This window comes from Phocoena phocoena, chromosome 17 (assembly GCF_963924675.1).
Source record: "Phocoena phocoena chromosome 17, mPhoPho1.1, whole genome shotgun sequence".
In the NCBI taxonomy this organism is placed as follows: Eukaryota; Metazoa; Chordata; class Mammalia; order Artiodactyla; family Phocoenidae; genus Phocoena; species Phocoena phocoena.
Window position 1 is genome coordinate 79,933,404 of NC_089235.1, and position 16,232 is coordinate 79,949,635.

At 58.9% G+C, this 16,232-nt stretch overlaps 2 protein-coding genes across 2 annotated transcripts in view; one reads left to right on the forward strand and one right to left on the reverse strand.

The window, feature by feature from the left end:
• Window positions 1-16,232, forward strand: part of ZNF623 (zinc finger protein 623) — a 281,848-nt gene that overhangs the window by 123,551 nt on the left and 142,065 nt on the right.
• ZC3H3 (zinc finger CCCH-type containing 3) overlaps window positions 1-16,232 on the reverse strand; it is a 79,453-nt gene that overhangs the window by 7,845 nt on the left and 55,376 nt on the right. Inside the window, exons 6-9 of the mRNA XM_065895284.1 lie at window positions 11,286-11,328; window positions 11,051-11,212; window positions 10,901-10,970; window positions 8,898-9,029 (exon numbers count right to left, since the gene is read on the reverse strand). Of these exons, the coding sequence (XP_065751356.1) occupies window positions 8,898-9,029; window positions 10,901-10,970; window positions 11,051-11,212; window positions 11,286-11,328 (407 nt within the window). The remainder of the gene's footprint in view (window positions 1-8,897; window positions 9,030-10,900; window positions 10,971-11,050; window positions 11,213-11,285; window positions 11,329-16,232) is intronic.

Here is a 16,232-nt window from a genome sequence, read left to right on the forward strand (position 1 = left end):
CACCTCTGCCCACCACTGGCCCCTCTGCAGGCCTCTCGAGTGTGCCTACTCTTGGCCACTGTCCGTGGAGGCCCTGCCTCAATCACTTCATCATTCATTCCAATATTGGCACCCAAATGCAGTGTGATATCCTAGAACAGAGAATAGAAATGAGGGGGAAACGGGGTAAAATCCGAACAAGGCCTCAAGTTAAGCTGGTAGTAACGCACCTTTTGACAGACAGTTACAGCTATGTAAGACACTAGGGTCTTCCTGGTGACGCCGTGGTTAAGAATCCGCCTGCCAATGCAGGGGACACGGGTTCGAGCCCTGGTCCAGGAAGATCCCACACGCCGCGGAGCAACTAAGCCCGTGCGCCACAACTACTGAGCCTGCGCTCTAGAGCCCGCGAGCCACAACTACTGAAGCCCGCACGCCTAGAGCCCGTGCTCCGCAACAAGAGAAGCCACCGCAATGAGAAGCCTGCGCACCGCAACTAAGAGTAGCCCCCGCTCGCCACAACTAGAGGAAGCCCGCACACAGCAACAGAGACCCAGCGCAGCCAAAAATAAATAAATAAACGGCACTTACCAAAATGGTATTTAAAAAAAGACAAGATCCTAGCAGTGCAGGAGCCTGGGTGGAGGGTGCGCGGGCCCTTCTCTGCACCATCTGCAACCTTCCGGTAAATCTACACGATCCCCAAGAAGATGCTCGTCACACGATAAATGACGAGCCCTCGGTGCCGGGGCCCATGCAGAGAACAGGCCGCCCCCTCCCAGTCCAGGTGCCCGCTGGACTCCTTCTGAGGGCATCAGAGGCCACTGCAAGACCAGGGCCCTGCAGCAACAGAAGCTGATCCCAAGGGTGAGACCTGTTGTCTGAAAAGGACAATTAGATGGGCAAGCCTCGGGCGAGACAGCCCAGAGAAAAGGCGAGAAAATGCCAACTAAATACAGATGGAAAAGGTTAAGAGCTCAAGATGCAATGGAGAATGTTATACACACAAAGGCATACCAATACATTGAAAACCTCGATAAAACAAATCAACTTCTGGGGGAAAATAAGTCAAAACTGGCAAAAGAAAGAAATAGAAGGAACTGCCACTTCCTGGAAGACGAAGGAGACGTATTTGTCCCTACTCCTCCACTAAGCACCACCAGACCCTGACAACCGTAGGAAGACCATAAAAGGCGGAGAGGAGGCAGGCCACCAGGGACCTGGGGACCCAAGAAGTGACACGGTGGTGCCTCTTGGGACTTCCTGTTGCCTCGCCATCCTGACCTGGAGCAGAAGAAGTTGACAACTCGGAAGTGTCAGCGGGTGCAGATAAGGGGTGGCCCCTCGCACCCGGGCCAGCAAAGGTTGAGTGGGGAGCCTTGACCCTGGCATCCCTCCCTGCCCTGCTAGGATGGTGCCGGAGGAGGCCGAGTGGGAAGCGAGTACTGCCGTCCACCCAGGACCACCAGGGAGACCCCTCCTCAGGGGTCAGTGAAGGCCGAGTGGGGGGACCAGGATTTCTACCTGCACGCCCCCTGCCCACCTCCTAGAGTGGACTCAGGGGAAACCTGCTGAAACAGAAGGTTTAAATAAGATCCAGACTCTCATAACAACCCAAACATCCAGGTTTCAATAGGAAACGACTCATCACACCAAGAGCAGCTGGCAGGGAACCACGTACACGGAGGAATAGCTGTAAAGCTGTATGTGGATTTTCAACTGCGCCGGGGGGTGGAGGGTGTTGGTGCCCCTGACTGCCCCCCGCCGTGCTGTTCAAGGGTCAACTGTATAGCGCAGAGACTGAATCGGTAACAGAAGCCTCCCCACAAGGAAAAGCCCAAGACCAGATGGTTTCAACAGGTGAACTCTACTGAACATGCATAGAAGAACTGATACCTATTCTTCTTAGATTCTTCCAAAAAACTGAAGAGGCAAGAATACTTCCTAACTTACAACAGTCAAAACAATCTATGAGGCTAGTCTTACCTTGATTCCAAGACCAGACAAAGACACTACAAGAAAAGGAAACTACAGATCAATGTTACTCATGAATACAGATGTGAATCCTCAACTGAACTAGTGGCGCATTAGCGGGATTATACCTCGTGATCCGGAGGGATTTAGTCTCAGGATGCAAAGACGGTTCAACCTCCAAAAATCAATCAATATGACTGTGGCTGATCAAGGTGATCAACATGTTTACTGACCAGCTTAATAGAATGAAGGGAGAGACCCCACACGATCATCTCAACGGATACAAAAAAGATTTGACAGGACTCAGCACGTTTCCATAATAAAAACACCAAATAAACTAGGACTGGCGGAGAATAACCTCAACACAATAAAGGCCACGTACGACAAGCCCTCAGCTAACAGCACACTCAACAGTGAAAGACTGAAAGCTATTCTATAAGATGAAGAACGAGACAAGGATAGCCCCGTCGTTCACTTTTATTCAACGTAGTACTAGAAGCTCTAGCCGGAGCAATTCGGCAAAAAAAATGAAGGAAGTAAAGAAGGGAGGGAGGGAGGGAGGAAGGGAGAGAGAAAAGACTAAAAGGCATCCAAATCAAAAAGGAAGAAAATTATCTCTGTTAGCAGATGACATGATCTTGTATGTAGAAAACCCTAAAGAATCCACAAAAAAATTGTTAGAGTTAATAAGTGAATTCAGCAAAATTTTAGGATATAAAATGAACACACAAAAATCAACTGCAGGGGCTTCCCTGGTGGCGCAGTGGTTGAGAGTCCGCCTGCCGATGCAGGGGACACGGGTTCGTGCCCCGGTCCAGGTGGATCCCACGTGCAGTGGAGCGGCTGGGCCCGTGACCCATGGCCGCTGGGCCTCCGTGTCCGGAGCCTGTGCTCTGCGGCGGGAGGGGCCACAGCAGTGAGGGGCTCGCGTACAGAAAAAAAAAAATCAACTGCATTACTATACATTTATAATGAATGATCTAAAAAGGAAATTAAAAAACAATCCCATTTAAATAACATCAAAAAGTATAAAACACTCAGGATTTATTTATTTACTTATTTAGTTATGGATGGCTGCACTGGGTCTTCGTTGCTGCGCGCGGGCTTTCTCTAGTTGCGGCGAGTGGGGGCTACTCTTCGTTGCGGTGCGCGGGTTTCTCACCGCGGCGGCAGAGAGCGGGCTCTAGGCGCTCGGGCTTCAGTAGTTGTGGCACGTGGGCTCAGTAGTTGTGGCTCGTGGGCTCTAGAGCGCAGGCTCAGTACTTGTGGATCACGGGCTTAGTTGCTCTGTGGCATGTGGGATATTCCCGGACCAGGGCTCGAACCCGTGTCCCCTGCATTGGCAGGCGGATTCCTAATCACTGTGCCACCAGGGAAGCCCAACACTCAGGAGTAAATTTAACCAAGGAGGCAAGAGACTTATACACTGCAAACTACAAAATACTGCTGAAAGAAATTAATGAAGGTCTAAATAAATGAAAACACATCATGCATTCATGTACTGGAAGACCTAGTATCGTTAAGATGACAATACTACCGAAAGTGATATACAGAGCTAATGCAATCCCTATTAAAATCCGAAAGACCTTGTAAAAAAAAAAAAAAAAAAACAGAAATAGAAAAACCCATCCAAAAATTTACATGGAATCTCAAGGAACCCTAAATAGCCAAAACAACCTTGGCAAAGAAGAACAAAGTTTGAAGGATGCATATTTCCTGATTTCAAAACTTATTATAAAGCTATAGTAATCAAAACACAAACATATAGACCAATGTAATAGAAAAGAGAAGCCAGAAATAAACCATCTCAAGTATGGTCAATAAATTTTCAACAACGGTGTCAAGATCTTTCAATGGGGAAAGGGCAGTCTTTTCAACAAGCAGTGCTGGGACTTCCCTGGTGGCGCAGTGGATAAGACTCCGTGCTCCCAATGCAGGGGGCCTGGGTTCGATCCCTGGTCAGGGAACTAGATCCCGCATGCATGCCGCAACTAAGAGTTCACATGCCACAACTGAGGAGCCCGCACACCACAACTAAGGAGCCCTGGTGCCGCAACTAAGGAGCTCGGCTGCTGCAACTAAGATCCGGTGCAACCAAATAAATAAATAAATATTTTTTAAAAAGTGGTGCTGGGAAAACTGGATATCCATTTGCAAAAGAATGAAGTTGGGTCCTTATTTAATACCATATGCAAAAATTAACTCAAAATGGACCACAGACCTAAACTTTAGAGCTAAAACTATAAAACTCTTATAAGGAAACACAAGGGAAAAGCTTCATGACATTGGACTTGACACAGATAAGTTAGATATCACACCAAAAGCACAGGCAATAGAAAAACAAATAAATAAACTGCACTTAAACAAAATGAAAAACTTCCGTGCATCAAGGTACACTACCAAGAGAGTGAAAAGACAACGCACAGAATAGAAGAGAAATATGCAAATCATATCTCCAATAAGGGGTTAGTATTCAGAATGTATAAAGAACTCCTATAACTCAACAACAACAAAAAACTCCCAAACAGCCCAATTCAAACATGGGCAGAAGGGACTTCCCTGGTGGTCCAGTGGTTAAGACTCCACGCTCCAATGCAGGGGGCGCGGGCTTGATCCCTGGTCGGGGAACTAAGATCCCACGTGCCACGGGGCACAGCCAAAAAAAAAAAAAAAAAGGAAAAAAGGCAAGGACTTGAAGAGAAATTTCTCCAAAGGAGATAGACCAGTGACCAAGAAGCATGTGAAAATATGTTCAACATCATTAATCTCTAAGGCACTGTGAACTGAAACCACAGTCAGATGCCACACGCTGGATAGCTATTAACCAGTAAGAAAGGTAAGTCACGGGTGAGGATGTGGAGGAAGCGAAAGCCTCGGGCGCTGCTGGTGGGGACGCGAACAGTGCAGTCATTACGGAAAAGTCCAGTGGTCCCTCAAAGAGCTAAGTACAGGATTATCGTATAATCGGCAATTCCACTCCTGGTGCCTCTCTACCCAAAGGAAGTGACAGGAGTAACCTGAAGAGCCACTCGTACGTTGATGGTCACAGCATGCAAAAGGTACAACCCCCGTGTCCATCCCCAGAGGAGGGGACAGACGAGTGTGGTCTGGACGCACGATGGGCCGTTGCTCAGCCATAAAAGGGGTGAACCCTGAACGCGTGGTGCTCAGCGGGAGAAACCTGACATGAATGGACAAATACTGTAAGATTCCACTTATGTTAAATATCTAGAAGAGGCAGATTCATGGAGACGAAATGTAGATCTGTGGTTGCCAGGAGTTGGAGAGAGAGGGGGCACAGGAAGTCATTGCCGACTCTTTATAGAGATTCTGTCTGGGGTGATGGAAAAGTTTTGGAAATAGTGGTGGTGTTGTACAGTATTATAAACGTAATTAATGCCACTGAACCGTACACTCAACAAGGGCAAATTTTATGTTATATTTAGTTTACTACAGTTACAAAATTAAAAATGTAATACACCAAAAACCACTGTCCTGTGCACTTAAACGGGTGACAGGGCTGGCAAGGAGGTGACAAAATGAGACCCTCACTCACTCCTGGTGGGAGCTGGACCGGTGCAGGCGGCTATCCCTGCAGGCTGTGTCCACACTGAGACCCGCAGACGCTCACAGCAGGCTCACTCCAAACAGCCCCACTGGCCACAACCCAACTGCCCATCCCCCGACGAGCGGAGAAACAGAAAGTGGTCTCTGCACGCAGTGGAGGGCCGCTCGTGTGCTGCTCGAGACCACAGCACGACGATCCTCAAAAACACGTTCACGACGGAAGCCAGACGCTGAAGTCTGCACGGTAGGACTCCCTCGTGTGCGCTGCCCACAAAAGACTGGTTCACGCAGACGGAGGTACGTTAGTGTGTCCTGGGGGTGGGGTGGGGGTGGGGGCAGCAGAGACAGGACCGACCACAGAAAGGGTTGAGGGAATGTTCTGGGGTGACGGAAACGCTCCAGCACCTGGGGGTGGTGATGGCTGCACAACTTCGTAAACTTACTAAAACCTACTGAATGGTACACCTGCCCAACAGATGAACGGGGCGATGTGTAAACTGTACCTCAATAAAGCTGGCTTTAAAAAGTGGCACCACAAATCAGAGAGAAAAGAACGGACAGCTTAGCACGTATCTGTGGGGAAAGGCTCACTACATGGAAGAAACGAAGCGAGGTCGCACCTCACACCACAGGCTGGGTAACAGGGACACTGGAGCCTCCCTGACACCCCAGGGCCTGCTCAAAGGGCTGTGAAGCACTGCACTAATGTATGTATGTACGTGTTTACTTACTTACTTACTCATTTATTTATTTATGGCTGCATTGGGTCTTTGTTGCTCCGAGTGGGCTTTCTCTAGTTGCAGTGAGAGGGGGCTACCTCTCGTTGCAGCGCGTGTGCTTCCCGCTGCGGTGGCCTCCCTTGCTGCGGAGCACGGGCCCTAGGCGCGCGGACTTCAGTAGTTGCGGCACGGGGGCTCAGTAGTTGTGGCTCGCAGGCTCTAGAGCGCGGGCTCAGTAGCTGTGGCACACGGGCTTAGTTGCTCTGCGGCAGGTGGGATCTTCCCGGACCAGGGCTCGAACCCGTGTCCCCTGCATTGGCAGGCAGACTCTCAACCACTGCGCCACCAGGGAAGCCCCCTGCACTAACGTCCTAATCTTCACAACCTTCCTACGTGGTAAGTACTACCGTTATCCCAATTTTACAGAAAGGAAACCGAGGCCCAGAGGGTGAACAACTTGTGCAGGGCCACGGCCGCGAGTGGACTGGGGTCTGAGCCCCATCTGGAGCCTCGCCTCCACCCCGCCTCACTGCAGCTCGTAAAGCCAAACCAGAGAAGGTACAGGAGGGGCGCGTGGCCTTGAGTGGAGGCAGATCCTGGAACCAGACCCACATGGAGAAAAATGGAAGGACGCTCCCATAAAAACAGGAAGGATTTCAGCCGAGAAAGGGTACCCGGGGCAAGCTATCAGGCGGTGACAAGGAGACACTGTCTGTGACTCTGAAGACTGATATGCCAGGACAAAGAGCCTCTGAAGGGCAGGAGGAAGCAGGGGACAGGGGCGGAGGGGCCTCTCCAGCAGGCAGAGTGCCCCTGGAAGCCCGGAGCCTGACACACGCAGGGGCAGGGTGAGAAGGAGGTCGAGGAGAGTATATGAGGGAGGCACCAGGGCCGGGACGCAGCCGGGCGGCGGCGGCAGTACAGAGGTGGCCGCGGATGAGACCGCGCGCGAGCTGCAGCAGGAGGCGCGGGAGACGCGCGACACCCCAGCTGCAGCGAGCACCCTGACCGCACGCTGTGAACACGAGGAAGAGGAGCCAGGGCGCCGGGAGGGACGGCCGTTCCAGGGCGGGTGTGCGTCCTGCAGCGCCAGAAGGCACCCTGGGGACCACGTGAGCAACTGGACGGCGACAGTGAGGTCCCGGTGGGAGTCGCGGAGTCTGCACTGCTACCCACTCCCGGTGGGGGCAGGCAGGGAAGGGGCACTCTCCCTGAGGGCAGCGCTGGTGACGCTGCTCCGAGCGCGGCGGACAGAGCAGCTGGGCCGTTAGCGCCGCGCCTCGCAGTGGCGTCCCCCACGGCACGCGCATTAACAGCTGCTCCACGGACCCGACAGCAAGGGACCAAGGCGACCCCGCCGCCAGCGCCAGGAGTGACGGGACTCGGGGCTCGCGCAGAAAGCTCTGTGGCGGTGACCCCCGTGACATGTGGCCATTGGACCAGCCGAAGTGACAGGCGTCCCACAGGAGGACGCCGTGTCCCCAAGTGTCCTGAGTCCGGAGGGACAAAGTGAGGAGACACGAGGGGCTGACCTTGGAGCCCAGGCCCAGGAGCAGCGCCCGGCCCCGAAAGGGGAAGGGGCAGAGACCTACTCCGGGCCTAAATCATTCACAAGAAAAGGGAACGCGCCTCTTTAACAAGCCAGCGCTTTATGAAGCAAGGTTAACAATCCCACTTGATTCGGTGGAATATTATAAACTCTCTGGGGCCCATCTGAGGACTTCCACTTCAGGAGCAAGGTGACAACTCAGCACTTTTTATATTATTTAGAATAAAATTAACCCTCGCCGGCCCAGGCTGCTGCTTCTGCTCCCGCGGATCCGGCCTGCTCAGCGCTTTTCCCACCTATAATTACAAGCTGCTATCCATCATGGGGCAGCCTCGCAGCCCGAAAAGGACGCAGTAAGCACTTCCACTAATAGAGGCAGACCTTAAAGACCGCTTTGATATTTTCATTTAAATGGAATCTCTAACAATAATCATCCCCAGCCTCTGGGGGTCCTGCCCCCCCCCCCCCCACCTGGGCTGCTCTGGAGCTGCCTGCTGGGCCCCGCCTCCAGGAAGGGCCGCCCTCAGGGTCACCGCTGGCTCCGCTTGGGGCCCAGGGTCTGCTTGGGGCCCAGGGTCTGCGGAGCCGGCCCAGCCCTTAGGCTTGGGGCAGGAGGACGAGGATTCGGGGAAGGGCTCGACCGACTGCAGAGAGCCGGGCACAGGAAGGGAGGGGTGCGGTGCGCAACGCGGGGGCCGGGGCCGGGGAGCTGGCCCCGCACCGACACGCGCTCCCCATGCCCAGGGCCCAGGCCTGGTCCCCCACGGCAGACCACGGGTCCCTGAGGCAGGGCGGTCACTCACAAGTGTGTGGGGAAAGGGTGGCAGCGGGCCTTGCTGCAGCCCCTAGGCCGGTGAGGAGGCTCCCTCTCGGGGCACCGGGACCGAGGAGGCCTCTCCGGGGTCCCCCATGGCCCGTGCAGCCTCCCCCCAGCCCCGCAGGCCCTCGGGGGCGGGCCCTCCCAGAAGGCGCTGCGGCGCCGAGGGCTGCTCAGCTGCCGGGGGCTTTCCCACAACGGCAGCCCCGGTGCTGAGCTGGGCTGAGCCCACAGGTGAGCGTGATGGGCGAGGACACACCCGCGAGCCCCTCCCACCACCCACGCCCCTCACCTTCACACCCAGTGGGCAGTAGCCTTTGAGGAAGTCGGTGCAGACCTCCGCCTTGCGGGACACGTAGACGTGACTGTAGGGACAGTTGCTGTTGCTGCAGATCCCTTTCAGGAAGTAGGAGCACACAGGCATCTGGTGGGGTGGAAAGGCAGTGAGGCTGAGGGCAGGCCACTTCCCCCGAGCCCCCCTCCTCACCCCACTTCACAGGCAGGAACGCCAGGACCCCAGGGCCCCACCCAGGGCTCCACCGCCAGGCATGAGCCACACACTGACTGTGGAAGTAAACACAGCGCTGGCCAGCAGGAGGGGCCGCCCACCCTGAAGTCAGACCCTCAGCCTCCCCAGAAGGCGTGGTCGCCCGGGCAGAGCTCGTCTGCCCTCACACGGTCCAGATGAGGATACTGAGACGGGGGACCCAGCCCAGCAGGCTGGCTCAGGCCCAGATGTGCTGTCACCTGAGTCCATCACCTGCCCCGAGCCTGCCTGGTTTCCAGGGTGTAGGGCTGGGGTGGCATGGGCCAGGAGGAAGTTGGTCTAGAAGGGCAGGGCTAGGGGGTAGGAGGGAGGCAGTGCATGGGGGCTCTAGGTGGGGTGTCAGCCCATAGGGCCTGAAATCCAGCAGAGTTTCCAGCTGCCTGACGCGTGGACACCTGGCAGCATCCGTGAACTGGGGACCTGACTTGGCCTGGTGAAGCCTGGCCACGGGGCTCTGCTGACCACTGAACGCAGGCGGGCACTGTGGAGGACGGGTGCAGGGGGCAGGCTCCCAGCACCCTGGCCCGTCAGCAGGTGGGCCCAGGGGAGACCTGGTGGGGGACACAGGGTGGGCAGCCCCCCTTCTCCCCCCGTGGGGGGACTGAGGCCCGAGGGCCAGCAGACAGCGGGAGGGGAGGGTGTGTGCCTCTGAAGTCGCCCAGGCTGACTCCTCGGTTGGGGCCCCTGGGGTGAGCCCTGCCCCTCCTGCAGGCCAGCCTCCTGGCGGGATGGAACCTTGCCAGGAGCTCACACGGCTGTCACCCTGTAGGTCTCACACCTTCCACAGGCCTGACACCTCTCGGGGGCCTCCTCCCTCCGCTGTCAGACCTGCCTGCCCTGCCCACGTGGTCCCCGGGTACCCCCCACCGCTGGCCTCTCCCGGCCGGACTCCTCGCTGCACCCCACTGGACTCCCGCCTGCCTGCAGAGGACACACAGGAGCTTCAAAAAGCCACTTTTCTGGGGAGAGGTGTGGGGTCGGGGGGAGCTGAATACGACTACAGCTGAGGAGCGAAGGAGAGAAAGCAGAGAAACAAAGGGTGATTTAGCGAGGAGACTATTTTTAATTGTCTTTTAACTGCAGCGCAGAAGGGAGCGGCCGGCCTGCGGCTGCAGACAATTCCCTTACTGTGCGTTTTGATACAGGACCCAAATTAGCGCTAATAAAAAGGGGTAATAAAGCCAACTCTTGCACCAAACGGAACTCCTCTAGCTGTCAGCATCATTATCAAAAGGAAACTGCGTTCTCATTTCAATTAACCTTGTTTGCACCCAGCACGTCCACACAAATAACAATAACATTAATTCAGGGCGCTGGTGCGGGGTTTCTGCATTAGGCAGCTCAGAGCCTACACCAGCTTTGGAGCCGGAGCTAATGAACCCGAAACTCGACGTGAATTTCCAAAGTGCTCACAGCAGAGATTCGAAGCTCTACTAGGGAGAAAAATGCTGATTCTTTTCAAGTTCCTCAAGGGGAAAAGCTGCAGCAGCAGCAGCGCCTCCGCCGGATCCCGCCTCCTCTGACCCGCTGCAGCCCCCGCTCCGCGCGGTGGGCGGCCCCCCGGCCAGCACTGACCCCTGACCTCAGAGCTCCCCGCACTGTGCGCCCCCCTCCGCCACGGCCCGGCCCTACACAGCTGCCCCTCGCCAAGCCCAGGCGCACCTAGGGGCCACCGGGCACGTGGCGGGACGGAGGGGCAGAGCCTCCGGGTCCCATCCCCGGCCCCAGGGGCGCAGGGGGAAACTCACCTTCTCCTTGGAGACGTGGTGGGAGAAGGGGCAGGTCCCGTCCGTCTTCTTGCACGTGCCCCGAACAAACCTAGGCCAACAGGGAGGGTCTGAGGGGCGAGGAGCCCGGGGAAGCCACCCCCCCCCACAGGGAGGCCCCAGTGGGCGCACCTGGTGCACACGGCCACCTTCTCGGGGTCGTGGATGTAGGGGCAGTGCTCGCCGCGGCCGCACCTGCCGAAGCGGTTGTAGTACATGCAGTACTCCTCCCTCCTCCGCCGCCGCCTCTGCCGCGCCTGCCGCACGATGGCCAGGCTGCGCTGCACGGCCCGGCTGGGGAGGGGCAGGCGTCCGTGAGCCCCGGGAGGACGGGGAGCACCCCCACCCCCGACCCCAAGGGACGTACCTGGCCAGGGAGCGGCTGCAGCTGCTGGCAGGGTCCAAGCGGCCTGTGGTGGGGAGAGGCCGGGTCACTCCAGGCCCACCGCCCCGGCTCTGCCCTCTCCCGGCTCACCTGCCTGGCGCCGGCCCCCTGGGATGCCCCACCCTCAGCTCAGGCACTGCCACCCCTCCAGGAAACCGCTTGCCCTCCTGGGCCCCGGCCAGGCCACCTCCCAGCCCTGTGCAGGGGAGAGGCGGAGGCGAGACGGCAGAAGCGGACGGAGATGAAGGCTCAGGGACTAGGTCTGGTGGCACAGCTCCCCGAGGCCACCCTGGTTGCCGGCCAGTGGTCTTTTTTTTTTAATTAATTAATTAATTTTTGGCTGCGTTGGGTCTTCATTGCTATGCATGGGCTTTCTCTAGTTGCAGCGAGCAGGGGCTACTCTTCGTAGCGGTGCGCAGGCTTGTCACTGCGGTGGCTTCTCTTGTTGCGGAGCATGAGCTCTAGGCGTGCGGGCTCAGTAGCTGTGGCTCACGGGCTCTAGAGCGCAGGCTCAGCAGTTGTGGCGCACGGGCTTAGTTGCTCCGCGGCATGTGGGATCTTCCCAGACCAGGGTTCGAACCCATGTCCCCTGCGTTGGCGGGAGGATTCTTAACCTCTGCGCCACTAGGGAAGTCCTTGGCCAGTAGTCTTGCCTCAAGGCAAGTGGTCCCAGGAACAGTGGGTGGTGGGGCTTCCCTGCCACCTCCCTCTGCCTGGAGGAGAACCCAGGGACGCGTGACCTGAGTGGGGTCTGGGAATGCCACCGGGTTCTGCAGTAGCTAAGAATAGCTTATTTAAAGCGTCATAAGATAAAAACAAAAAAGATGTGTATGGCCACAAATCCTGAAGTCCTCACTCCCAGGCCCTGAGGAAGCCATGTGCCGACGGCGGCCTGTGTCGTGTGGCTGGAGGCCCTGGCGGGTACCCACTCCGCACAGTTTCAGAGGCACCGTGTAAGACACTCCTCAAAACCCCAAGGGCACAGACCAAGCAAGGCCTCTCTGAGGTCACTGACTGTGGCCTGAAGGGGAGTTGCTCACAAAGTGGTCAGCGGCGACAGGAAGGGAACAGGTGGACGCTCAGCCAGGGCAGCTGGGGTTTGGGTGGGGCTGGGCCTGGGGGCAGGCGGGTGGCAGTGTCTTCTGCAGTGTGAGCTCACCCTCCAGAAGGGGCATCCGGGCTAATACACGGCTCCCGCCTGCCTTTTCGATACCAGGTCACTCCCCAGGACCAAGGCGGGACGGGCAGGGTGAGAGCTGCTCAGCATGGCCACAGTTCCTCAACACACACATGACCCTTCCCAGACCAGATCCGGTTTCCCACAGGCAGCTGCTGAAATGGATCCGGCAGCAGGAGGCACGAGTGACATCACTCAGAAATTCTAGGGACCTGAGGCGATGACAAAGCATCCCAGGTTTAAAAAGGGACGCCCCCAAGCTGCCTGGCCCTGAGCCCCCCACCACCGGAGCCGGAGCCGCGTGGGAGGCCTGGGCAGGCAGCCCTCCTGTCACCTGTAGGGCCCTCTCCCTGGCTCGCCCCAGGGCGTCCTTTCCCAGGGCCCGCTCAGCTCGGTCTCCCGAGCTCCACACCCAGTCACACCAGTGTTCTGACACTTCACTCGGCCTGTCCAAACCCAAACCCCTTTGCGCCCCACAGGCCGGACCCTGAGACGCCCTCCTCCGCAGCCCACCCTCTGCTAAGCCCTGGCCGCTCCCTGGACGCTCTGTGAGCCCGTCCTGGGCCAGTGCCCTCTGGCCAGTGTCCGCCCTCCTCTGAGCCTCGGTCTCCTCAAGTTAAAAAAGGCGGCTCCAGGGCTGTGCCGCGAGACCCCCGCGGGAGGGAAGTGCTCTGCACGGCGGCCCAGGCGGCTGCGTTACTGTGTGTGAATGGGGGAAGGGAACGCGATGACACAGAAGGGAGAGAGGGGGCTCAGAGCGTGAGGGCTGGTGGGGAGGGGGTCTTAGGACGGCTCCAGGCCATACTGGAGTCTGGTTTCCAGGCCGGGGACACCCATCCTCGGGGTGGCAGTGGAGGCCAGTCCAGATGGCACGCGGTGGCCCTCCACCTGCCAGCCTGAGGGTGACAGTGCAATCTGATCACTGTCGGTGAGCGCGGCTTCCGGGGCAGTCACCCAGGCCGCCAGTGACGCTGTGGCGCCATCTGCTCCCGCCAGGGACCGCTGGCGTCATATGCCTGCCTGTCAGACCTGCCCACAGGCCTGGCCTCTGGTCGGGGCAGGGGGTGGGGGGGTGGGGGGGTGGGGGTGTGCGGGCAGGTTTACTCCTCTTTCCACTTCTGCTCTTAAAAACATGCCAGTGCAGGGCCCGGCAAGAGTTTTTACAAGAACAGGAGGCACCTCTTCAAGTACTCTGCAGTGCTAAAAAAGGCACGTAAAGTAGCTGTTTGAAAAGCGGTGTGGAGGCGCTGAAACGTTCAGCGGAAAACTCTTGGCCACCGCAGAGCAGGAGGCACTGAGCCTTCCGGAGAGCTTGCACTTCCCAGGGGTCTTCCCAAAACAGACTCAGGCGGTGAGGCAGCCCCCGCCCAGGCAGCGACTCAGACCGCCCCCACCCCCACCCCGCCCCGCACTACCTGCCCAGGGCACGTGGTGGCAGGTCAGCAGCAGGGGGACTGCCCACCACAGCCTACGTCTGCCCCGGTCTGGGGCCTGGGGCTCAGAAGAAGCCTGGGAGCCAGGCCTGCAGGCCAGGCTGAGCAAGGCGGCTCTGGCAGGGGGACTCGCGGCTTCTGCTCCACTGCAGGGACCTGCTGGCTCTTGGGGCTGAGGCACAGGCCAGGCCCAGTGGAGCCCCCATCAGAGCCCCCGCCTGGGAGGACCCCCGCCAGGTTCCAGGCCAAAGCATGTGGGGGGGGTGGGTCCCAGGGTTGGGCCCTCTGGGTGGGCAGACCTTAGACCTGGGAGGAAGTGCTTGGCCCCGGGGTTCCAGGGAAGCAAGGTGTGCCTGCTAGAAGGCCCTGCCCCTGGGGCTCGGGAGCTGGGCAGGGCAAGGCTCTCCCCAACGAAGCCTCGGATGGATCGGGCACCCCAACCAGGGGCTGATGCTGTCCCAGAGAGGCCGGCAGCCAGGAGGAGACGGCGGTGGGGGGGGAGCCCCCGCCCCCTCCCAAGGAGGCCTGTGCTTTCTCGCTGGAGTCAAAGTTCTGTCGACTCCGGAGGAGAAAATTTCTTTCTTTAATTATCATTCTCCTAAGTGGGCTGCTGGTCCACAGGCACTCCCACAGCTGGGAGCAATCCACCTTCCTTAGAGCCAAGAGTCGGCCACCCGTATGGGGGTCCAGGCAGCTGGTGCTGTGTTGGGCCGGCCTCATGCCCCCAGGACAGGCTGCCCTGTGGTCTGGGCTCCAAACCCCACCTCCCTGCCCTGACCCTGAGGCGGGAGGGCTGAGCCCCAGGGCTGCCCCTTGGCAGCCAGCAGGCTAGTCAGCAGGCTGTGGGCAGCTGTGGCCCGCAGGGGCGGGTCAGCAGGGAGGGGTCCCCCCCACACCCCTTCCTCACCTAATCGCCCAGAGGCTGGAGGGCTGGGGGGAGACGGGTGGGGAAGGCCAGGGCGCTACCCTGCAGCTGTCCTGTCCCTGCGGCTCTGTCTGAGCGCGGAGGTGGGATTCTGCGGAGCTCAGCACTTGGAGGGCAGCGGGCTCAGCGTGGCGTCCTCCCCGGGGAGAAGTGTCGCAGCCCCCTCCCCGGCCAGCTGCCAGCTCAGGCGGCGGGGCCGTGCCCCACAGTCCCTAACGCCGGCCCCTCCCACCTGCTCTGACCGCACCCCTGGGCAGCAGCCGGCTCAGACCCGGGGCCCAGCGCCCAGCAGGCGGCTCGAACGTGGGGCCCCGCGATGCCTGTGGGCAGGCTGAGTCCAAAGCCGCTTCTTCCTCTCAGCCTCCAGGTGCCTCTCCTCCGCCTGGATGCGGGCGTGAGGGATGCGAGGGGACGCAAGGAGCCCAGGTGGCGGGGGCAGCCCCGTCCCACAGGCCCACCGGCCCATTTTGGATCAGGCTCACGTGCAGCCCAGGGTCCCGGCGAGGGCCAGGACGGCCCCAAACCACGACCTGTCCCGCCCAAGGGAGGACGGCAGGGAGCGGAGCGGGGGTCCTGCCTGCTGGGCCGGTCGTGAGGGTGGGGTAGGGGGGCTCGGACACAGCTGGGGCCAGAGGTCGGGCCCACGGAGAGGCTTGGTCCCTCGGGCCGCCGGACGGCCACTCCGCCGAGCGGCCGCTGCAAGCCCTGTGGGTTTCTCTGGATGCCCAGGCACCCACGGCCCTGTCCAGCCCGCCAGCAGGCCTGGCTGCGGCAGCCCTGTGAGGGGCCCGGCTCAGGGGAAGCAGCAGGCTGGAAGCGGCCATGGACAGAGGAGGTCTAGGTCCCTGCCCTCTGAGATGCCCACAGCTGCGTGTGGGCCCCACAGACCACGAGCACACGTGCTACAGGCCCGCTGAGCTCTGGTGTCAGAGGCAATCGGGGTGGGACAGCAGATCTACCTGCCTTGGCCTCAGGGCATCCCCTGACCCAAGGCAGCAGCCCCTCGGGGCTGAGTCTCACCAAGGCCCCTGAGGAGGCCCGGCCAGGCCTCTGCACCTGCTCCTCCACCACCAAGCTCTCGAGGTCAAGGCAGAGGCCCTGAGAGGTCACACAGCCTGACCCCTCGAGGTGGGAAACAGGCACGAGGCAGGCGCAGAGTGCCTGTCCTGGGGAGTCCGGGCCACCTGGCCTGGAATTAGGCAGCCAGGGGAGCAGGGTCGCAGCCCACGCCCCGCCTCCTCCCTGGCCCGGGCCTCTTCTCCCTCCTGCCCCTTTGGGCGGGTCGGGCTGGGCTGGGGTAGCTGGGCCTGTGCCATCCCCATTACCACCTGCAGCCTCTCCTCGTTGTTCTCCCTTTTCGACAGCGAAGGAAAGAGTAGACCTGGACTGAACGA